At 42.5% G+C, this 23,818-nt stretch overlaps 1 protein-coding gene across 3 annotated transcripts; it reads left to right on the plus strand.

The window, feature by feature from the left end:
- Positions 1-107: 107 nt before the first annotated feature.
- On the plus strand, positions 108-23,437 carry LOC136718839 (alpha-actinin-2). 3 transcript variants are annotated; one of them, XM_066696604.1, is made up of 22 exons: positions 108-503; positions 5,125-5,239; positions 5,827-5,946; positions 6,130-6,216; positions 6,342-6,429; positions 7,169-7,247; positions 8,970-9,051; positions 10,123-10,208; positions 10,575-10,667; positions 10,933-11,163; positions 11,398-11,545; positions 11,772-11,922; positions 14,390-14,498; positions 15,443-15,583; positions 16,097-16,279; positions 16,783-16,917; positions 17,096-17,275; positions 17,413-17,559; positions 18,841-18,918; positions 19,631-19,696; positions 20,856-21,014; positions 22,373-23,437. In XM_066696604.1, the coding sequence occupies exons 1-22, from the start codon at positions 357-359 to the stop codon at positions 22,529-22,531; spliced, it is 2,784 nt and encodes a 927-aa protein (XP_066552701.1). In that variant the 5' UTR covers positions 108-356; the 3' UTR covers positions 22,532-23,437. The 3 variants fall into 3 exon arrangements, with proteins under 3 accessions (XP_066552701.1, XP_066552700.1, XP_066552699.1); XM_066696602.1 differs by lacking the exon at positions 18,841-18,918 and having other exon boundaries at positions 109-503; XM_066696603.1 differs by lacking the exons at positions 19,631-19,696; positions 20,856-21,014; positions 22,373-23,437 and adding an exon at positions 19,436-19,624.
- Positions 23,438-23,818: the final 381 nt, after the last annotated feature.

Here is a 23,818-nt window from a genome sequence, read left to right on the forward strand (position 1 = left end):
GGGACAGGCAGGATAGGCTGTCTAGTTCTTGTCTCTGGTTAGCCCTCCAGCCAGAGCAAACGTCACATGACAGCCAGTATTAATTGATTTCAGCGTGAGAGCTGCAGCCGAGTTCACTCCGGTGAGTCAGCCAGGGGGAAGAGAGAGAGAAGGGGAGAGAGAGCGAGACAGAGAGAGAGAGAGAGAGTGAGTGAGTGGGAGGACAGATAAGGCCGACAGCTCAGCTCATACCCACACTCATTCTTCCAGCCTGCACATTCAGCAGAAGGCCACTCGATCTAGAGTCATAAAAGACAGACAGCACAGCATTCATTGCCCCCCAGCCGTCTGTCAATTTCAAATCGATCGTTTCAGACATGCAGACAATCACCATGACCCACGTGGAGCACACGACCATGCAGTACAACAACCACGAGTTCGAGCAGGAGGAGTACATGCTACAGGAGGACGAGTGGGACCGGGACCTCCTGCTCGACCCGGCCTGGGAGAAGCAGCAAAGGAAGGTACGTGAGACAAGATCAACCGCACTGAGACCAAAGGGCACAAATTGTCATGCTGCCAAATACTGTGTGTAACTTTAAAGAATAGTGTGGTTTTGTGACATTTGACAATATTCTTCTGTACATACATACAAATTGCATATTATTATCACTATTATTGTTGTTGTTGTTATTGTTATCATATTAATAATCATCAAAACATAACTTCATGGGAACTTTTGGTCTTTGGTAGGACACTGAGTTTTTTGATGCGGCAAGGGAATTTAAAGTGTCTTGGTTTTGAAATGAACCACAGAGCAACGTTGGCCCGGCATGGCATGACTCTTCTCTGAAAGGATGCACTGGGTACCAGCTAACAATAGCTCCCTGTAACAAGCGTCTCTCCAGACCTTTGCCATTCCATTGATACGCCAAGTATGAGAGCTGTCAACAGATGCTGGTAACAGATGATGACGTCCTTAGGATTAGAATGGATGTGGTGCCTAATTTTAACTGCAGACCCGAGGGGTATTATGGTTGACTAATCCAATGTCCTTGGTGTGGAATTCTTTTGTTGATAGAAACGGCACCGAACTATACTGGCCCATGTTGCATTTACATTTCTCGGCTGTCCGTCTCAAAAGAAGGTGATGTCAGACTTATAACGGTTATTCATATCAGTGAGATCCATGTAGAGATTTCAATAAAATGATCCCCTAAGAGGTTAAAAAGAAATAAATAGTTTCTGCCACCAATATATAGATGCACACAATGATACCAGTAAAATGCAAAACAAATTTTGCACCCATATTTGAGTTCTCAGCATTTTTGCGAATATACAAAAGCAAGAGGAATTAGTAGTCTAAAGTCTATGAATAGATGCAACATCTCCTTAGTTGGTACTAGTAACAAGCAATATTCTGTGCTCTGTACAATTCAGATGGATTGATTTATTTAGGATTTAGGTCACATTTTGGTGTAAACAAAATAATAGCACTTTAAAGGCTTTCAGCTACAGCTAAATGTTATGCATAGAATTTAATAACATTCAGATTTAGGGCTTGACCCTATCTAAACTCACAATCACAAAGTACAAACCTGCACCCTATGGCATTGTAATTTATTGGTCAAAGCAACTTCATGCTATTTATGAATCAAACACAATATGTTTCAACTTCGTGATTTGCGATTACAGGTTTTGATGTGGTCCGGCCCTCAGTGTTGATATGCACCATTCAGAGCTCTGAAGGCGCTGCTGCAGCTCAAACATTGTTGTAAAGATATTTCATAGCCTGCTGTTATTTTTCTAATGATCACCTATGCGACATGTGGACTGCATGGTCTGTGCTTCAGAAATCCGCATTCATTTGAAGTGACCTTGTTGACAGACTAGCTGGTTGCCTGTTGCTGTGATGTGGACTGCCGCTTCGTGGCTGTCGCACAAGAGCAGGTGGCAGGACGGGAAAGAACAATTATGGGAACAATCGCCCTCTCCTCTCCTGGAATTGTAATAGTATATATCCCACCTCTGGACGAGACCAGTAGAGACTTTTCAGTTATGTGCCCATATCAGTTATGTGCCCACGTCTTAGGGAGAGCACCGTTTTAGCTTTTCCTGATAACTTATTCACCACACCAATCCTCTTCCCAAGTTAGCAGAGAGAGATGGACAGGGCAGTACATAAGGGAAGCCCAGCGCACCTCTGCACTTTCCTTCTTTAGTGCCGTTAAACTGTACCATCACTTGAATTGCCTTTACTACTGCATTGGTCAGGGTTCTTTCAGCTGACCAATACTTTCTTCTCACGATTGATTGTGTTTTATTTTCTATGCTTTTAAAATGTGTTTAGATAATTATAATTATTAATTCTGCAGACATGTAGCATGTGTATCTTCTCGTTAAGAACTCAAACATCCTTGTCATGAGGGCTGTCCTTGATTCTAAACTAATCACACATATAATTTGAGCCGGGCTTGTTCTAAGAAGCTGGCCTAAAGTGAGCAGGCCAGGAGTTTAGTGTCACATGCACTTCCTTTGTCGAACGAAATGCTGCCGTTGTTCAGATAAATTTAGATCCGCTCTCCTCCCTGACAGTGCAGGTCCGCCATGGAATTCTGTGCCTTTCATACAACTCACATTGTGAATATACATTTTCTGTTTGTTTTGATGTAGAAAAAATACTATTTTCCACACCTTCCTTATTTTGGCTGCTTTACTCTGAAGGCATTCTTGTGCAGCCGTTAGAGATCAATAACAATGAATAAGATTAAAATGTTGCACTGTTTTGTCATTAAGGGCCTAACCTACATGGGACCTCTCCATTCCGGTGAATGTAAAGATGCTGTGACAGAAGTACAATACAATAAAATGGCATTATAAGACTGACATAAGCATAAAACATTGTCAGCTGTTTTATTGCAGGTTATACACTGCCTCCCTTTCTGTTAAATGGTACAGCGGTGATCCTTTGTTATTATTTAAGTAAATGCCCCCCGCCCATGTATTATCTGAAAGCCCACCGGAGTGAGCTAAATTTAAACATTCAGTGTGGAGCTTTATTTTGCCTGGAATGTAAGCTGTTGTCTACGGATAGCTTTCATCTGTACATCACTGATTACATCTAGGCTATAGCTGTCTTACCCGGCCGGAGTATAAATGCTGACGACACTGAGCAGTAATGTTAAACCGCTGGGATATCAGGCACTTTTTTCAGATTCCAGAGTGAACAGAGAATCGTTTATGACCGAATGCTCCCGATCCGCTCGCACTAAAGGGCTCCATACAAATTCCAGGATTGCTAGCAATGCCATCCTTAAGGAGCAGATAATGTTCGAAACCTGACAAATCTTGTTTCTGAGGATTCGGGAGCAGGCAGGGATGGATCCACAGAGTCTGGTGTATCGATGACAGAGCTCAGATCCACCCAGGCCTGGGTACCATGCATGTTATCCAAAAGCCACAAATAAGATTGACAGAGTTGTGGGTGGACTGGATTGGGAGATCCTGATTTAAGTGGAATAAAAAAAACTGTTTCCTGAGTGGACTCGGGACACATTGATAGTCTAGCCGATAAAAGGCATCTCAACTCAACACAATATAGATATATAATTTGAATCATTAAATGACATATTCAAAACGTTTACATGCTTATATTTGAATTGAATTAGTAATGCCGGCTTTTTAAAGAAGGATGCTATTCCTGGTACATTTCAACAGGTGTTGAGCCCAGAGTTGCAACTTTTTTCCTCGTTATTTTGCTCGGTTTTGTTTATGCACTGCATTATATATATCACTCACTCGTTTGACAAAGAACAACAGCTGCTCTCGTGTCGCACAATGTAGCCAGTACTGTATTGTGTGTTCCTGGAAAATAAACCATCCACTTTGCAATATAAACAGAGCATGTTTGTTTTACAGAAGCCTCAATGGACGGAGCATCTGTGAACCTCGTGTTTATTGTTGAAACCGTTGTTGATACATATAAGAAAGAGATCAACCATTGATTAAGCTATAGCTCTTTTTCTTCGTAAGACATATTATTTTACCAGGCAACCTTAACGGATTAAAGTAGATAATGCAATATAAAATACACACACACATATTTTGAATTGTTCTAAACTGGAGTTGATGAGTGTTTGCCGCACACAAATGCACTTCTGTATGTTATGCTTTTGCCCAACATTATCTGAAGTTAAAATAAATGCTTTTTCTTTAAACTATGTTAAGTGTAAAGTCAGTAGCAGTTCCTCATTCATTTGACTGTGTTGTCTCTGAAATACAGCAGGGGGCAGCAGAATTAGGATGGTTTTTCTGGTGTGAAGCTGTAGGAAGATTGTGTGCAATTAGCTGCATCTCAGACCACTGCACTTTGTGTGTGGTTGTGCTCTTTCCTTTATCAGCAAACAAGTGCTTTGACAATAAACACCTCAGTGGGGGGGGGCGCTAAAGAGTGTTATTAATAGCACAAGTCAAGGGTGACTTCCAGCCTCCAGGCTATTTCTTTGCAAGTGTTTAAAAATTAATACCTCACTGTGGAATGTTCCACAACACAGAGAAAAAAACAAACAGTTTCTCTGTACGCTGTTCCCAGAAGCAGTAAATCTGTCTTTTTACAGTTTGCCTACTCGTGAACCCAGTTACGAGCAGGATACAAAACAGAGACAGATCACCTGAGGGCTATGATTAGTATTTTACTGCATTTATTATCATATCATAGGGGTATCCTTTGCTCATAATGTGAATTTATAGTTAATGTTTTACTCAGAAGACCAGATTGAAAGGCTACTTGAGAGTGGGAAGTTCAGGAACAAGTAGGCCTAGGGCAGTGGTTCCCAACGCTGGGGTCGTGACCCCATTCGCGGTTGCAGCATAAAGAAACGGGGTCACAAAATCTGGGTGATTTTTGTTTAATATGTTTTTTCCTGTTACTTTTGTAAATATAAAATTAAAAATGTGATAAAATGATGTTAAATATCTTAAGTTGAAAGTATAACCACATGAATAGACACTGTAATGCAATGGCGAAGCATTTTGGACACATTTGACAGCGTTTAAAAGTTGGGAAGCCCTGAAGTAGGGTTTCGGTATCATATCTTGCTAAAACTGTCGCTTATAAAACATACATTTTGTGCTTTGTTCTTGCAGACCTTTACCGCATGGTGTAATTCCCACCTGAGGAAAGCAGGAACACAGATTGAAAATATTGAGGATGACTTCAGGAATGGCCTTAAACTTATGCTTCTGTTGGAAGTTATTTCAGGTAATTTCATAGTAATTAATCAAAAAAAGATGTACCTCTATGGTGAGAAGAAGCTGTGCATCTTTATACATTGATTACTACTCTCATCTCCAGCAGCAGGTGTGATTACACAGCTAGGGCAGGACGGGGTGTCAAACTCCAGTCCTTGAAGATTGGGGGGCCTCCTGGTTTTTGTTCCAGCTCAGCGCTTGGGTTCTTAATTGGTCTAATTAAATGATTAACTGGATGAAATTAACACTTCTCCCCAGACTCTATAAAAGTTCTGTGGGGACAATAAACTAAAATGTGAAATTACATTCATTGAATCATTGAGTGCTCCTGTTAGGGCAAAAGCACATATCGGGCCCTCCAAGACTAGAGTCTGACACCGCTGAATATCTTTTGATTAACAGCATTTTCCCAGTTGACTGTATCTAGGCAATGATGACAGTAAGGCTATAGTCATTTATATGATTTAGTGTTACTTTTAGAATTGTTTGCACTCAGAAGTGTCTGTTCATCCTGGTATTTAATCTAGTCCTGACCTTGATATTCCTTCTGTATATATGTGTATTAACGTGATTATTTTTGTTATTTTCTGAGTATAGGTGAAAGACTACCTAAACCTGACAGAGGAAAGATGCGTTTTCACAAAATTGCTAACGTCAACAAAGCCCTCGATTTCATTACCAGTAAAGGAGTGAAACTTGTGTCCATCGGAGCTGAAGGTAATCCTTGCCTTGATAGATGTTTGACATTTATATTTTGTCTTTCACTATAGTGCTCAGACAAATGAGGAAGAAGTATTTAAAAAAAACAATCCCATCATATCATAACTGGTCCTGTAGGACATAAAATAAGAAGATTGTAGCCTTGTGTCTCTAAATGGTTCTGACATCTTTCTGCTGCAGAAATTGTCGATGGAAATGTGAAGATGACTTTGGGTATGATCTGGACTATCATCCTTCGCTTTGCTATACAGGATATCTCAGTAGAAGGTAAACAACCATCCTTTCAACACCGATGTGAAAATAATTCTCTAAAAATATACAAGGTGCAGCTCATGATGTTATAATGCAAGATGGAAACCTACTGTTAATAACTCTGGCCTTATTTATTTTAGAAACCTCTGCTAAGGAGGGCCTTCTCTTGTGGTGCCAGAGAAAGACGGCTCCCTACAGGAATGTAAACGTCCAGAACTTCCATATCAGGTGAGCTCAGCCCACCGCGGTCCACTTCAGCTAACTGCAAATCTGCCCAGTGACGGTACCTGTGTATTTCTCACTGTGCTGCAGTCCCCCCAACATGCGAAGAACATAAGAATTAATTTTAACCTCTCCAGTAGGCGTAGTCTGAAATTGATTTTGGGCTACTCGTGGTAAGAACTAATGTTGTGAAGTATAATTTAAAAAGTGTATTTGTATAATTTATTTATTGTTCATAGCAGTGTAGTGAAGTTAAATCAAATGTTGCTCACCTGTGAATGATGCTCTTACATTTCATGATGCACCTCATGACAAACATGAACATTATGTAATCATTGAGTGTAAGCATATTCAACTGTCCAGAACCGACAAGTAACTTTCTATTCAAACTGACAGGAGGTCATCAAGGGGCATGAATGTATGTTTTTTGCCAATTTGATACATAATGCTCAGTTAGCTGCACAGTCTTTCTGTGCTGTCTGTATTGTCCATGGCCCCGTACATCCCCCTACTTCACTGCGCCAATCAAGATTGATTCAGTTGTTAGGAAATGTGGACTAAATCCCTCAGGGACAATTCCCTGTCAGAATGTCCATTATTTAAGCCATCAGTCAAAGCTCAGTTGCCACGATGTCACCCTGTCCTTTGAGCCATCTCACTGTTCAGACCATCACAACACACCCACACTGTGTCCATGTGTTTCGTCCGTCATCTAACTCGATTCTCTCTCCTCTAAATGGTGAAGCTGGAAAGATGGTCTGGCACTCTGCGCCCTCATTCACAGGCATCGACCTGATCTCATTGACTACTCCAAGCTGAACAAGGTCTTCGGAGTGCTCGACCGCATGCTTACGTGTGGTGTTCTCTTTACTGCATGCTTTCCTCTCGAGCTCAGATCGAGTTGATGCATTTACTAACTCAGACACTTATTCTGAGGCAAATGGCGGCCTGTACTCCTGCCAGATGCGGTGTGGCACTGGATCTGTGTGAAAACTATTTGCCATCACCTTGTCACATAGAGGATGTGCTCAGGAAAGTCCTCTACAGACATTTGATCAGCAGAGGACAGGAGGTTGAACACTAGGCACTACCTCCTCATGCAATTCCCAACACTCTTCACTCTTGTTTTGTGCGTTCCTCCCTCCCTGCATGCAAACCTGTTTCCCATTGCTCCAGTCCCATTGTGTGTGGATGTCTGTGTCGCTGGAAAGATGGTTTGTCTTCAGCGCCCTCATCCATAGACACAGACCTGATCTGCTTGACTTTCACAGGTACTCAGGGTATGTGTAGCCTGGCAATAATATGTCTTTCGGACATGTAGTAGACGATGCTCTGAATTCAGTTTAGATGCTGCAGCAAGAGAAGCAAGTTTCATTCACGGACATCCTAGTTTGTAGAAGTAAAGGTGCTGGTTTCTCCTTAGTAGAAGCAGAATTAGTGTCTTTCCTTTCTGTGTGGATGATTGCATTTATTATCTACCTTCAGTAGCTTGTGAAACCCAAGCCTTATCCCTCTTGAGCACCAGGATTACACCAAATATGAAGGGTTGTTTTCATGTATGTGTGAAACTCTTCATAATCATCTCCTTTAATCAGTCCTGGAATGTATGTAGCCATTTCAGGCATTTCTATGCCTTTCCTGAAGAGTGATAGATTCAGGGTGATAGTTTGAGAACATCCACTTGAACTTTGCCCTTACAGCAATGCCACCTCATCTCCTCGGCAATGAATCTGTTAGGCACAGCTGTGCTGCCTGGCTCCTGCTAGATAGACTTGGGTAAGCTCAGAAACTGAACAGATGTAAATGTCTCAATTGAACTAATAGGAGTTGCTTGCTCTTGGCTGGAGTTTGGGCCCGGGGACATGGTTATGACGATAAGTGAGGAATCTGCAGCTGCCTTTGTCCTGCAGATCAATTCCCCCTGGGCATCCCTCACCCTGGCAAACGGCACAGTGACATACCCGCTCAGCGAGCCTCCAGCGCTGAAGCGATGACTATTAGTGTGCGATTCCAAGTAGGAGATGAAAAAAATATGTCATGTCGGTTAAGTTGATTGTAAAAATAGGATCCTTTTGGAACAGCGCTTAAATCTTACCTTAATGTACACTGTCAGCCTCAGAAGCTCTGAACTCGTGACCAAATTAGTTGGTGTAAGACTGCCTTCAAGGCCCAGTAGACTGCCATGACCAGCGAGTGGCTCTATTACTGCTTTAGCATGGTGGTTTGGGAATCCCTGCCCTTGAGAATCAGTAGGGAACACATTTATTCTGACAGGCTTTATTTATTTATTTATTTATCCTGGCCAGAACACTTATTGGATGTGAAAATGAGAAAGCACCAATCTTTAAGACTATGATGTATAATGATTTGTTTTTACCATTCATCATTTTATAGATTTATGGAAAGACTCTGAGCAATCCCCCGGGAAGAGATACCTGTCCCTCTGTGTTCTCACTGATATGATGCACCTGCATGTTTCAGAAGATCTTGCCTTTTTTTTCATGGTGCTAAAATCTAAGGCCTTACTTTTTTACTTCTCTGTTTAGGACGATGCTCTTGGTAACCTAAGTCTGGCTTTGGAAATTGCAGAGAAACACCTGGACATCCCCAAAATGCTGGACCCTGAAGGTAATTTAAGATATCCATAACCTTAAACAGAAACTGTGGAAAACAAAAGGAATCTCTTAGGGAAGTCGGGATTTTACACTGGCTGAGGGAATCCATCTTTATGAGTTCTGCCTTAAAAGTTTGTCATGAAAGGCACCTCTGGCTTTTACGCATTCAACCTTGTGTTGAAAGCTACAGATGTATTATAGTATACAGTCTGTCATTTTCATGGGAAATTCCCCCCAAAAACGAATAACTTCTATCAAAAAAATGATCCATTTCTAGTTGAAAGCGGGGGAAGGAAATTGAAGCAGTTACAACAATCTCAGCCCTTGACTGTTTCAGCAGCACCTCGGTGCTCTGCATGTGCTTTTGGACCTGAACAGACTGCCTTGTTCTCTCCACACAGATCTAGTAAACACCGCCAAACCTGACGACAGGGCCGTTATGACCTATGTGTCGTGTTACTATCACTCATTTGCCGGTGCTCAGAAGGTGAGGGTACAAACAGTAGTCTGCCTCGGCCCTCTCGGCTCCCGTTTCCCCTCTCATCTTCACGAGATTTGATTTGCGTTCATTTTTCCTTGTGAGGTTACTCTGTGACACCTTCTGGCCTAACTGCTCAAGCTCAATTTAAAAATGAAATTTAACCACCAGTCCCAATAGAAGCTCCACAAAGGATGAATTGGAAATGAATTGGAAATGTGAATAAGAATGTAAAGTGAATGCATGAGAAATAAACAAGCATTGGGATGACAAAAATAAATAAAATGAAATCCATCGCAGGCTATGGTAGCTGCATTACCATAATAAGTCTGTGTCTTTCACTCCTCTGTTTAATGCTTGAGAAGATTTGATCCAGAATCTATCTATATCAAGGTCCCTTCTTTCTTTCTTTCTTTCTTTCTTTCTTTCTTTCTTTCTTTCTTTCTTTCTTTCTTTCCTTTTATTCCACACTCATGCCATCTTCTCTCCTCCAGCGCTGCCTGTGGCCCGTGGCTGTTTCTCTGTGGGGTGTCTTCTCTCTCTTGCTCATAGTCCTGTCGCTCACCCTCTCTTCTCCTCCTTCCTGTCCCTCTCCCGCTACTCCAGACATCATCAACACGCCCAAGCCCGATGAGAGAGCATTAATGACCTATGTGTCCTGCTTCTATCATGCTTTTGCTGGAGCTGAGCAGGTATAGCTGTCTTATCTGTGTGCTGCAGTGTGGCTCTGTGCATGAGGTCTGTGGACATTTACTCACCGCATAAGGGAGTCTTAACCTCTAGCTGTGTGTGCAAATCTTTGTAGCTGTGTTGTCCTCACTGATACTTCAGGAGGAAATCGTTTAAAGCGTGCTTCCTGATTAACAAAAACACTAAATTAGTTTTAATTTGTTTGCCATAGATAGTCGCTGGTAATGAATTAGATGTAATCAGACAGATACAAATTATTGCATGCAGCCTCAGCGATGTAAAGAGCGCACATGACAGCCACAACAGTGTATGACAGCCACACTAACTGCAGAGAAGTCGCAGAATTGACTGTCATCCTCTCCCCGCAGGCCGAGACAGCGGCTAACCGGATCTGCAAAGTGCTGGGGGTGAACCAGGAGAACGAGAAGCTGATGGAAGAGTATGAACGATTGGCCAGCGAGGTAAAATAAAATCCCCCGATCTATAGGCACCCGGACGAACATCTGCTAGGGGGGAATGCATTCTGTAATATTAGCATATGCAGCTGGGGAGAATGGTACTTTCGGGAAAAATAGAAGGCATCGAAGAAATGACAAATAAAAAAGCACCACAGAGCAGAAGTTTGTCGTTGTCGGTCAGGGTTTTGATTGACATTCAATGTCTAAGTAAGCTGTAAAGCAAAGTAAACTGCACACAGACCGTTGCTCCTGTCGGTTACCTGTACAGCTCCTGGAGTGGATCCGCCGCACCACCCCCTGGCTGGAGAACCGCACCCCGGAGAAGACCATGTCCGCCATGCAACAGAAGCTGGAGGACTTCCGCGACTATCGGCGCATGCACAAGCCGCCCAAGGTGCAGGAGAAGTGCCAGCTGGAGATCAACTTCAACACCCTGCAGACCAAGCTGAGGATCAGCAACCGGCCCGCCTTCATGCCCTCCGAGGGCAAGATGGTGTCTGTAAGTGTGCCAGTTGCCAGGTGCTACCGGTTCAATCTGTAGGGTGAGAACTTATTGAAATGCCAAGGTTGGTGGGGGGCAAGACCAGGTATGGTCATTTTCTGTAGAAGTTCGGGTCTCTGTTGTCATCTTTTTGTGGTATTGCTGTAAAAAAACGGGGCAAGTGAATGAGCCAGAAAACTAAACAGACATTTGAAGAGAGAAGGCTAACGAAGGCTGTGTGCTGGGTGTCAGGACATTGCGGGGGCCTGGCAGAGTCTGGAGCAGGCCGAGAAGGGGTATGAGGAGTGGCTGCTGACTGAAATCAGGAGGCTGGAGCGGCTGGACCACCTGGCTGAGAAGTTCCGGCAGAAAGCGTCCGTTCACGAGGGCTGGTCCCATGGTGAGTGCTGGTCAGTGGGGCTGGGTGCAGTCCACACTGCGGGAGGTGGAGGGTTTTTGGGGGGTTCTTTTGTAATTCTAGTAGAAAGTGCCGTCTTTATCCTGAAGTAAATCAAGTTGGATGGATAAAACTCTAATTTGGCCTTATTTTTATGACTACCGGAGCAAAAGCCTTTAAAAGCCACCCTGGGTGCCGCCATTAATGCTCCCCTGGTCCCTCTGTCTAGGCAAGGAGCAGATCCTGACCCAGAAGGACTACGAGTCGGCCTCCCTGACCGAGGTGCGCGCCCTGCTGAGGAAACACGAGGCATTCGAGAGCGACTTGGCCGCGCACCAGGACCGAGTGGAACAAATCGCTGCCATTGCCCAAGAGCTGAAGTATGTTCCATTTACAGGCACACAGCTGCTGACACTTCACTGATAAACTGGTCAAATGCATTGTTGAGGAATTCCTCAGATAGTTGTGCGAGTGCATTCGTTATCTTAGCGCAGGGCAGAGGGGTTAGGATTGGTACTTTCCACTGTGGACTGTTTCTAATGGGCACGGTTACCGATTGTCCCTGTCTTCCACAGCGTTTTAAGTAGGGGGATATTTAGGGACTATCTCGTCTGAGGTTGGAAGTGTATCTCTATCACTGACTGCATTTCCTTTATTTAACATTTGTATTTAAAGAAGAATTTGTTTGACAGTGTAATGATATGGATACTGTTCCGGGTTTTGATCACAAGACAAATGCTCCGCTGCTACGCCAAAAGTGTCGGCTTTTAATTCGAGCTATAGCTACATCGAATCGGCTCATTACTATAGTTCTGATTCGTCATTCTAAATATATAATAATATATAAACGCATAAAGTCAACAGAAAAGGCATAACTTATTGAGATGTATTTATGTATCAGTCATGAAAACTGGGACAGTCATGCCACGTACTCCATCTAGTGGCTAAAGAATTGTCAGTGAAAACACTTTCAGTTCAACTTTCCTGATTTTATCACTGGAAGACAAACGTGTACTTCAGTTTGCAAGTTGTTATAATTATTGGACTTGCTAACAGGTGCATGAAGATTCTGCTTTTTTTGGTTAAGATCTCCAAATTCAATGGTTCTTAATACTTGTATTGGGTATATAAGATCAAAAGAAATTGGATTTTATTTGGTCACCCCCCCACCACCCACACTCCACCCACACTCCACCCATTTTATCCTGTTTTATGACAACATCTTAATCTATCAGATTTCAGGCGTGGCGGCCTACATGGTTTGTTTTTTGGACGTATAACGTTTCCCTCATTTAAAGTTCCCCGTTGTACTTAGTGGATGAAAGAGAAAGTGTTATTTTATGACCCGCATGCTCAGACTTCTAAATATACACCCTCAGTAGCACCTGCCACTTTCATTCTCTGACAGCCCGTATTGTCCAGCTCACGGCCAATCGCTTTGGAAGGGATGGAGGGGGGGATCATAGTTACCTATTTTTCCACACTGTCTATTAATCTTTCTATTTGTGGACGGCTCTGTTCGGTGGCTGGAGCAGACCTGCATACCGTACACCACATTTCACATGTCAGAGGATACTGACTCTTATGTCAATTTCGGATAAAAACCATATCCTGGTTCCTGTCAACGCCTGGTCTACTTTCACACTTTCAGATCTTGCAGGTACAGCACAGCTGGACAAAGCTATAGTGTTTCCCTCTAAAGCGGGTCTCCGCATGCCTGATATTTTGTCAACATTGCACCTAAAAATCTTCATATGCTTAATGTGGTATGGATTTAGTTTTAATTAGTTACGTAAAAAGGTTAAATAAGAAAGTGTTTTCAAGGGTATTGCATAAAAAGACGTGGGTTCATTTATTAGAAACAATTGTATAGAGAGACACTGTTGACAGCAAAAGAAAAAAGAAAGTTGGTCTGTTCCAACTTTATAGATTGAGTCTTTAACACATAGGTTTAATAGTATTTCGCCCTGGATTTCGAGGGGTTACAATATAGTCTGACTTGCTTCTCTCTGCGCTAATGGAGTACAATTGTCTGTGTGCCCTTGAACTGTTCCCTTGTCGCCGTGCTGGCAGCTCCGATATTCTCCTCGCTGACAGCTGAGCGCTCCGGGCACAGGGAGGGTTGAGTGGTTGGGGACCCAGTGATTGATGATTCATGTGGACCCGGCATTGTTTGTGTTCGTGTTGCTTTCTCTTTTGTGTTCCTGTCTCTGCTATGCTTTAGTAAGGGCGCCAACCTGCGTGGGCACTGGCTCTGACAGAGCTGTCTTAAGGGCCTAAAAGGTCATAATTGTTGCGGTGCATGGCGGAAGAAATGGACGTTTATTTAGGGTTATACCTCACTCTGATGTTATGTAGGTAGCCTTGAACCAGAAACCTAATGCCCATCTGTAATCCCTTCTAATCTGTATGACATTAGTCCTAGTATACAGCAAGAAGCCAGCGATGATGTCCTTTTAGCCCAAGATAAAAGCAATGAAGACCCATATTGTCCATATGAGTTAAATGCACAGGCTCTGGTATTATTTGTTCAGTATATTAAGACAATAGAGTACTTCTGCAACCAAAGATGTAAGATCATAAAAGGGATTTTGGTGAATATGTATTACCACAGAAAAATTGACAACTCGGGGCAGTTTAGGTTGAATGGAAGGTATCAGCCAAAACATGTGCCAAAAATTGTTAGGCACTGGCTGTTACAGTTTTAAATGCAAATGTTGGAAGGGGACCATGAATCAGATCGTTTGTTTTCTGTTACGGTAAATCCTTGTTTTTACGAGCCGACATTTAAGACTTTGGACGACAGGAGGACGGCGTGTCTCCCTAATCCCCCTCTGGGTTTCACAGTGAGCTGGACTATCATGCCGCAGCTTCGGTCAACGAGAGGTGCCAGAAGATTTGTGACCAGTGGGACCGACTGGGAACACTGACTCAGAAGAGGAGGGAAGCACTGGAGGTACGGGGGGCATCCAGGGATTTTCAGTCCTATATAAATCTGGCTCACCGGGGACCAGACTGACCAGACTGACCCCCGCTCAACTCCTGAACCTGCAAATGTGCTACGATCCAGCCTTCACCACAGGACCAGGCTCTGGATGGCATACGTGGTTGTTTTGCTAGAATTTAACAACGGTCTTAATTGGGAAGGATGAGAACAAAGCGATAGGGAAGCCCCAAGGCCATGATGTGTTGCTTCTTGTTTGTATTGAGTTTTTTTCTTACCACTGAACACTTGAACGAGTGTAAGGGTAAGCATGTAAAGTCTTTAATTAGTCTGAGGGGAAAATAGAGTTTACTAGCACTGCAGAAATAATGTACGGGAGTAATTAAACTGACTGGAAGCACCTTAGTTTGATAGTCAAATAGAAAACAAATATTGCACTGAATATAAAAATTATAACCAGCCCTCTGATGTGAATAAATTACACTGTTATTGATAGGCCATCAAAACCTTTCAAATAAACAGAAAAGCAGGGAATTAACAGTACCCACAGCATCGCTCTGGAAGTGACATAATGTTGGGCAATAGCACCCCCTTATGAGAACAAGCGTTTTAACAAGCACATTACAGAGTACATAATTAAACCATTTACTAGCAATTATTTTCTATGTACGGTGACAATTAGGGCTGAATTGGGTTAGGGTTAGGTTTATGACTTGGAATAGGATTAGGAATATTAAAGAGGGCAAAGTTTAAGGAATTAGCTTGTGACTAGACAGGTGACTAGTGTTAGATTTATTATATTAGTGACAGTAATGAGTATTGAGCCCACTTTCACAAACAAGAAAAACACACAAACACTCGCATACCCCTTTTGAAGATTGCGGTAGTGCGTGCGATTATTCTTATTTAGTTTAGTTTTTCATTCACTATCTCTTCCTTGTTTTCCTTGTGGTCAGAGATCAGAAAAGCTGCTGGAGACCATCGACCAGCTGTACCTGGAGTTTGCCAAGAGGGCAGCGCCATTCAACAACTGGATGGAAGGAGCGATGGAGGACCTGCAGGACATGTTCATAGTGCACACTGTCGACGAGATCCAGGCACGTGCAGCCTGCTCCTTCACTTCTTTCCTTCCGTTGTTTGTTTTCTGCTCCACCTTGGCTTATGGTGACAGGACTGCAGTATTTAAATGAGCAATGGCAAACCAATGGAAAATATATAGTACAATGATAAAAATGTGTGACATACTAGAGAACATATTCAGATATTCATCTCCCATGCCTTGTCACATCCCACTCAGAACAGTGGCAATATTTTCGTGCTGTGTGTCACTTAAGTGGCCTTCTGTGATCTCTTACAGAAGCGAGAAATATCTGTGATAGGACACCTTTTTTTAAACAATGCAAAACTTTATCAGTTCATTTCCTTCACACTTCACTGCGAAATCGATCATTACCCGGTGGGCGCAGTAGGTCCTGCTCCATTAAACGATTCGAATCAGACCTGGGCGTCCTATAGACCAGCGCTTCACTCTTTGTCATGCAGTCGGTGTGCCTCTGGTGCCATGTGCTGCAGCCAGAGCTGTTAAGTAATTGTGTTTTTGCAATCCACAGAGCCTGATTTCAGCTCATGAGCAGTTTAAGGCCACTCTGCCCGAGGCTGATGGTGAGAGACAGGCCATCCTGGGAATCTATAATGAGGTTCAGAAGATTGTCCAGAGCTACGGAGTCAGCCTGTCTCACAGTAACCCCTACAGTGCCATCACCCCAGAGGAAATCCGTGCCAAATGGGACAGGGTAACATTTCTTTCTCTAAAGAGAACAACTGTCTGTTTGCCATGTCTGAAGACAGTGGGATGCATCTGACAGAATCTGGAAGAGAAGACTATAATAAAGTACTACGATGCACTCAATTTAGAGCACGACAGAGAAGTTATTTCTTTTCACACACACAAAAAAGAGGACATGATTAATATGACTTTGCAGTTTGATATATTTGAAAATTGCAGTTATGTGTGTAGTTTAAACAAGCTTTCAATTAAAAGTAGATGTTCATATTTAAGGAAAATTATTTCACTTGAATTCCCTGAGAATCTCTCAATGACACACAGTACAACGGGGAATGCTTTGGCTACGCAAATCTTAAAATGTTCCTCTTCGATAAAACGTATACTTATGGGTGAGTGCATCCCCTGTTGTATTTGTGTGTGTGTGTGTGTGTGTAAGTCACATGTGTTATAAGGGGCTGCTGAGTGTGTTAGTGTGTGGCTTCTCATGCGGTTTCTCGTTCCTCCCGTCAGGTGAAGCAGCTGGTCCCTCAGAGAGACCATGCCCTGCAAGAGGAGCTCGCCCGCCAACACGCCAACGAAAGACTGCGGCGCCAGTTTGCCGCCCAGGCCAACCTCATCGGGCCTTGGATACAGAACAAGATGGAGGTGAGACCTACAGGCGTCGGGATGTCTCTCTTTGTTTTTAGGCGTTCAGAATCACATTGCGGAACTCTTGGCCAGGACGATCACACTTTTACTTTCAATATACGTTTTTTTGTGTGTGTGTTGTGTGTGTGTGTAATCTGCCGAGAGAAGCCAACTGTGCATTTGCTTCTTCCGGCAGGAAATTGCCCACAGCTCCATCGAGATGAGCGGCCCACTGGAGGACCAGATGAACCAGCTGAAACAGTACGAGCACGTTATCGTGGCCTACAAGCCCAACATCGACAAACTGGAGGGAGACCACCAGCTGATCCAGGAGTCCCTCATTTTTGACAACAAGCACACGAACTACACCATGGAGGTACCGCACTGACAGCTCAGCAGCGTAAACGTGTCTCGGGAATAAAGGACTGCCCCCTGCAGGTCAAATGATTCTGTCATTAGGCTGTCGTTATTCTTCACTAATTCAGAGCTGCGTTATCTCTCCTACTTTCACAGCACATCCGCGTCGGCTGGGAGCTCCTGCTGACCACCATTGCCCGAACCATCAACGAGATCGAGACCCAGATTCTCACCAGAGACGCCAAGGGAATCAGCCATGAACAGATGAACGAGTTCAGGGCCTCCTTCAACCACTTCGACAGGGTACAGTGCTCCGCGGATGAGCGTCACGGCTCTCGCTCTCACACAACTCTGCTGTCTTGTCTACTCACAGTGCAGACCAGAGAAGCTTCTCCCACTGCTACTTTCCTTCCCTAACCTCTTCTGAAAAAGTGGTCATCTTCTTAACTACTGTTTATGAGTGCATCTTTTGTATATACATATATTTAAATGTATTAATAATCCTTGTCAACATAATATGAGTGTAATTAATGCAAATTATATATCCCTCTGGTGTCAGATTCCCCCTGTGTGAAAGTGATGTGTAGTCTGCTAACATGTTAATATTTTCATTCAGTTAGAAGCTGCAGAAGGAAAAAGGTGTAACTTATCACAGTCGAACTGAGTGCCGTCATAGCTGTTTTGAGACCTGGGCCGATGACAGACTTTAGAACAGAACTGTATACTTCAGTCATATTTCATTTGAAAGCAGTATTTCTGAGTGTTTTTGCATCTTAATGCAGACTGGAAAATGTATAAATAAATAAGAAAGAATCATACTTTAAACACTTTATTTATAGACAGAATCGCACATTAAACACACTATTTATAGACAGAATCGCACATTAAACACACTGTATTTATAGACAGAATCGCACATTAAACACACTGTATTTATAGACAGAATCGCACATTAAACACACTGTATTTTTAGACAGAATCGCACAATCGCACTGCATTTATAGTTTCCGCAGTTCTTCATTTTGCATGACTCATGTCCTTACGTCTTTCTTTCAGATGTGTCTGAATGTGAATAATGTTGTGGCACCAGAAATACACAAACATTACTTATAGAGATGTCTGATTTCACTGAACAATAATATAAATAAGACCATAGTGTCAATGCCTTGTTGTTAATTTTATTGATTTCAATTTTTTTCTCAAAGACCCCATTCATTTGATCTGTTGGTAAAAATATGCTCATGTTTGCCTTTTTATAGTCTTTTAGATTGTCATCGAACAATGTTTTCAGCCTGAGCAAACTCGGCCACAGACGGTGTCAGATCGCTCATTAGTCAAGTCAATTAATCTCAGGAAAAGGAAAAAAGCAAAATATATATTTAGTTATTTGTAAGTTATTGATTCAGCACACAGGGGGAAGCAACGCATTTCTCTTTGCAGTAGCCGTGCCACATGACTGTGACCTAAGGTTATAATAGTAATGACAGCATTGTAAACCCCTAACACATTAACCCCTGCCTAATGTCTAACTCTGTTTGCGTTGCTCATGTGGCATGGTGTGATCGTCGGGGGGTGTGGCGGCAGGACGACTCGGGTAACCTGCGCCCTGAGGAGTTCAAGGCCTGCCTTATCAGCCTGGGCCACGTTGGAAACGACGAGCAGGTAGTCCCCACGCTGACTGGAGTTCACAGCGAGAGGCGGCGCTCTGCTCTCTCCCCGGCACGCCGAAGCCACATGCTTTGTACATAGTAATAAAATTCAGTCTTTCCAGCTGATGTGAAGTATGGATGTCAGTTAATCATCAATCAGATTGTTTAGGTGATAGACCATCCTTCACAACAAGTTGTCGCAGGCTGCTTTCACAGATTGAGTTTTGTTTGTATCTACGGCGTTTTTACTGTTCGTATTTTCCAAAAACAGATAACTCCTTCTGGATCTGTATAAGCAGACACAAAATCTAAGTTTATGATTTGTTTTGGTCATCATGGCATGTGGCTTCTGCATCTGTGCCAGACTGTGTCCATTACAATCTTCTTGAGAGACACTAAACCTGTTTTCTTTTCTTCTCCATCTGTTGCCCCTCGTGATTGTTGTTGTTGATTTGTCTCTGTGTTTTGTGTCCCTGTGCTCCGGCCGTCGGTCTTCTTTCTCACTTCCCCCACCTCTGTCTGTGGCCCAGTGTGTTCTTCCTCCTCCCTCCCATCTCTGATCCTCCGACCTTCTCGACTGGAAAACGCCTTCTCCGACCCTTCCTCCTCCGCCGCGGGGTTCAACTTCCTCCTCCTACATGTCTCTGCTCCTCTATCTGCCTCTGGGGGCAAACTCTCACTGCTTACTGCATACTCCCTCCCCCTCCCCATTCCCGACTCTGCAGAAGAAGAAAGGGGGGATGGAGGCGGATGATTTTAGAGCCTGTCTTATCTCCATGGGCTATGACTTGGTACGGATGCACAGCATGTTAGATCTCTTCCCTTTATCATATTTGTCAGAAGTGAAAAGGCCCAATTTAGCCAACTGTGCTGAAAAACCCATTAGTAAATACAAATGCAAGCAATTAATAATGTGCAGTACATTAGGCACCTTATTCTGATCGAGATAAGCATTTCGGTAACGATGAACCGAATCTTCTGACGATACATCCGAGTCCCTTTGTGTGATTCCGTTTCCTATTTAAAAGTGTCCGCTCACTCCAGTGATAATGACGATATTGCACGTCTCAGTGAGTGATTTATGCAGGCCGTATAAAACACGTTCGCAGATTCTTTTGACATCACGTGATCGCCTGACATTTGTGTCTGTTTATTCCACCCTCTTATTTCTAAACCTGGCCAAACTTGCATTATTTTCGCAATGTGAACAGGGGATTATGGGAATAAACTGGTGTTTCAGAATTCCCAGTGTCCACCTGTTGGTGTCTGTTTGATTGTTTGCTGAGACCAGGGCCGGTTCAGTGACGGAGGAATGGCAGCAGCTGGCAGGGAAGAGCTGTCTCTGCACATTTATTTATAATCCCTTCTGAATGGCAAATGCTTACAAGTGAAAATACGCACTTTCTTCTACCTAGTTTAGATAACACCTTGGCATTGCTAGCTTCATGCATTATGTATTACATTTTACTGATAGTTTTATAATTTCAAGTTGCAAATCCTTCATGATTTAGGTTTGGTTGTTGAATTGTTTGATTCGAGGACCAGCATTTCCCACTGTTACAAATTAATTTCTTGACGTAATTGTTATTTACTTAGTAACGTCCTTCTATCAAGTAAAATCATATTTCCACACCTGGTTAATTGACACTGTTGTTTGATTGACACCATTTTAACAAGTGACTTTGTAGGTTAGATAATTCCTTGAGAGATCAGGAAAGCATTTCATTCAAGAGCAATCCAGATTGTGTACCCAAGAAAAAAATTATAAAACATAAAACATCAATGTTCTTACCAAGGCCTTGTGTTAATGAAATAGACACCCTAATGAATTTGGTAAAAAAAAAAAAATGACACACATGCTGTGATAAACACTTTAGAGACAAATTGCAGTATTAAGATGTTTAAAATGTTGTAAAATGTTCTAAAGTCGTCTTGCTATGCCATGCTCAGGGGGAGGTGGAGTTTGCGCGCATCATGACCCTGGTGGATCCCAATGGAAGCGGGCTGGTGTCCTTCCAGTCCTTCATCGACTTTATGACCAGAGAGACGGCCGACACGGACACCGCAGAGCAAGTCATTGCCTCATTCAGGATCCTCGCTGCAGACAAGGTGGGCTTCCAGCAGGACCACCCTCACATCTGATGTGCTTCTGTGTGTTTTCCACTGTGGAGTCTTTTACTGTGAGGTTGGTCCTAAAACGGGTTTGGACTGCCAGCCGCTGTAGGTCCGACCTGCGTGCAAACCTCCTAATTATAGGTGCTGGGTCACGTCATAATCACCCCCCAGGAACGATGAGTCTCTATATAGAGGAGAGATCGAGGATCTTTGACAGAATTGTACTGAAACAATAACAACAACCTTGCTAGTTTGCAGTTGTGTTGTAAAGGTTAATCTGAGTTAATCTGTTACAAAATCTTGTGATTAAAAACCTAAATAAAGCCACAGGCTGAGAGAAGTCAATTTTGGCTCATTGTAACACCATTAACCAATGAAAGTGACAAAGCAAACAAAAAAGAAAAACGAAAGACATTAAACCGACGCAGGGCTGCTCTGTGGCTTAAACTTTGCGCTCATATCTATTAAATATCTAGTACACATTGAACATTTTTAGGAGTTTGATCAATACGTGAAACAAACCTTCCTTCTTTAGTAGAAATTGCTGAAATACATCTGCTTAAAGTGTTTGAATCAAATCGACTGTACTTACAAATCATACTTACATCCTTCTCTGTATGAGTGCCCTCATGGCGAAACAGTCTACGTGAGCTGGTTGATCTAAATCCCATATATTGGAATATAAAGTGTGACTTAAGAATGGTTAGTGGTGGCCCTATCTTCCAGCAGTTTGACTTAAACTTGATCATTTGACTTAAATAAAGGTAAAGAAAGGGTACTGCTGGAATTATTAGCACAGACGCTGGCGATGAGATAAAGTGATAATCTGCCAGTGCATCATGCTGAGATTTGTTTTCTTCTCTGGCAATCGGTAAATGAAGGGTATTTCACCTGCTGTGCTGTGGCGTGGCTCCTCCTGAGTTATGAAACTGAAGATAATGCAGAACAAGGCAATAAACAAGCCTTTGGAATTGAATCGAAGGTGTGAAGGGGTAGTCTTTTGAATGATGGCATGTTTGCCCAGGTCTGCTCATGCTGGAATCTGAGGGTCGCTCTAAACTGGCCTGGCAGCAGAGAAGCCCCATGTAAAGGCATATCCTCAATAACAAGCTTATCTAATTCTTGGGTCCCAGCCAAGTGCGGTTCACCCTGTAGGCAAATGCACTCAGTAACCTTAGATGTCACCCTGCTCGGGCTGACCCAGAGGAGCAAGAAGGATTAGTAATATACAAAATTTCAGGATACACTGAATTTATCTATTTATTTTTTACATCTTTGTCACTCTTCTCTCCCCACTGCTTCTAACCCTTCTTGCCCGAATAAACACTAATGTTGGCCAATTGTTTCCACAGCCTTATATTCTCATAGAAGAACTGCGAAGAGAGCTGCCCCCGGAGCAGGCCGAGTACTGCATCACTCGCATGCCCCCCTACAGTGGGCCGGGGAAGGTCCCAGGGGCGCTGGATTACACCTCCTTCTCCACAGCGCTGTACGGAGAGAGCGACCTGTAACCGGGAAGCCCCCCGCGGGATTCCCTTCACCACGATAGACAACGGGACCCCAATGAGAGTCTGCGTTCGAAAGCTTTCCGCCAGGTTGTGTTTCCAGATACTCCAAACGAAAAAAAGAAATAAACAAATAAATGACGGAAAGCTTAGTATATAAACAAGTATGATAGATTAAAGATATAGCGTTGAAATGAAAATAATACTATTACAGGGTGTGGCGCACTGCTACTGTGTAAAAGCAAAGGGAGTGGTATTAAATACTTTGTTTTTCAGCAGGAAATGTGAAAGCAGGAGAATGCATTTAATAGCTTGTTTTGAAAGTGACAGCTGTAAAATCTGACATGCAAGCCAGTGAGAAGACCGAATGAGGAAACCGTGAACTCACGTCTGCGCACTGTCAATTATTTACATTTTAGAAAAGCCGTTGCCAAGATTTTTACTTAAGAAAGTCTGACAGAAGTGGATTCAGATTTGACAATAAACTAAATTAATCATTCTTACCAGTGCCTGAGGACAAACTAAATTATTTTGATTATTTAATATATATTTGGTATTTTTCATGTCATGTTATGTTTTAAAACCATACTGTTATCAGATTATTATTATTATTTTTTTTTTTTTTCTGTGGGTATTCTAGGATTACTTCTGGCTTTCGTGACAGATTTTACCAAGGATGGTATTTGCAAAACGTATCTCATGGCTTGATTTGTAGTTTAGCAATGCTTCTCACTTTATGTTCAGTTTGAGAGACTTTGTTAAAAGAAAAACACAAAGCACTATACAATACGGCACACAGGATTTGTTATCTGTCTGTCTGTGTGAAGGTTGGAGAGTCACACTGTAATATAAGCCAATGATTTGTACTTTATGGAAATTTGAACATTGAATAAACCCAATTATTTAAAAATATATTTGATTTATTTTCTTATTTTTTCCGGGCTGTTTTCTCACTAGAATCTCTGATATAGATTTATTTAGCAAATGTAATGTGTATAATTGTATCTGATGTATGGTTATACATTATATAATATATATATATATATATGCTTCCAACATTTAGTTGAAATAACCTCATGAGTCATATAAAGAAAATCTACACAGGAACTCTCCCCAATCAATCATTTTGAACTTATCCCCATAAAGCAAATCCAAATAATCAATTTCTGGCTGCCACTAATGGAAAGCAGCCATGATGTCAGTATTAATTACTGCCTGTATGAGCAGGTAGAAAAGGAAACATACTATTACACTTGAGGAAAAATATTGAGGGAATCGACAACAATCGATTTC

The sequence above is a fragment of the Amia ocellicauda genome, chromosome 23 (genome assembly GCF_036373705.1).
Source record: "Amia ocellicauda isolate fAmiCal2 chromosome 23, fAmiCal2.hap1, whole genome shotgun sequence".
Classification (NCBI taxonomy): Eukaryota; Metazoa; Chordata; class Actinopteri; order Amiiformes; family Amiidae; genus Amia; species Amia ocellicauda.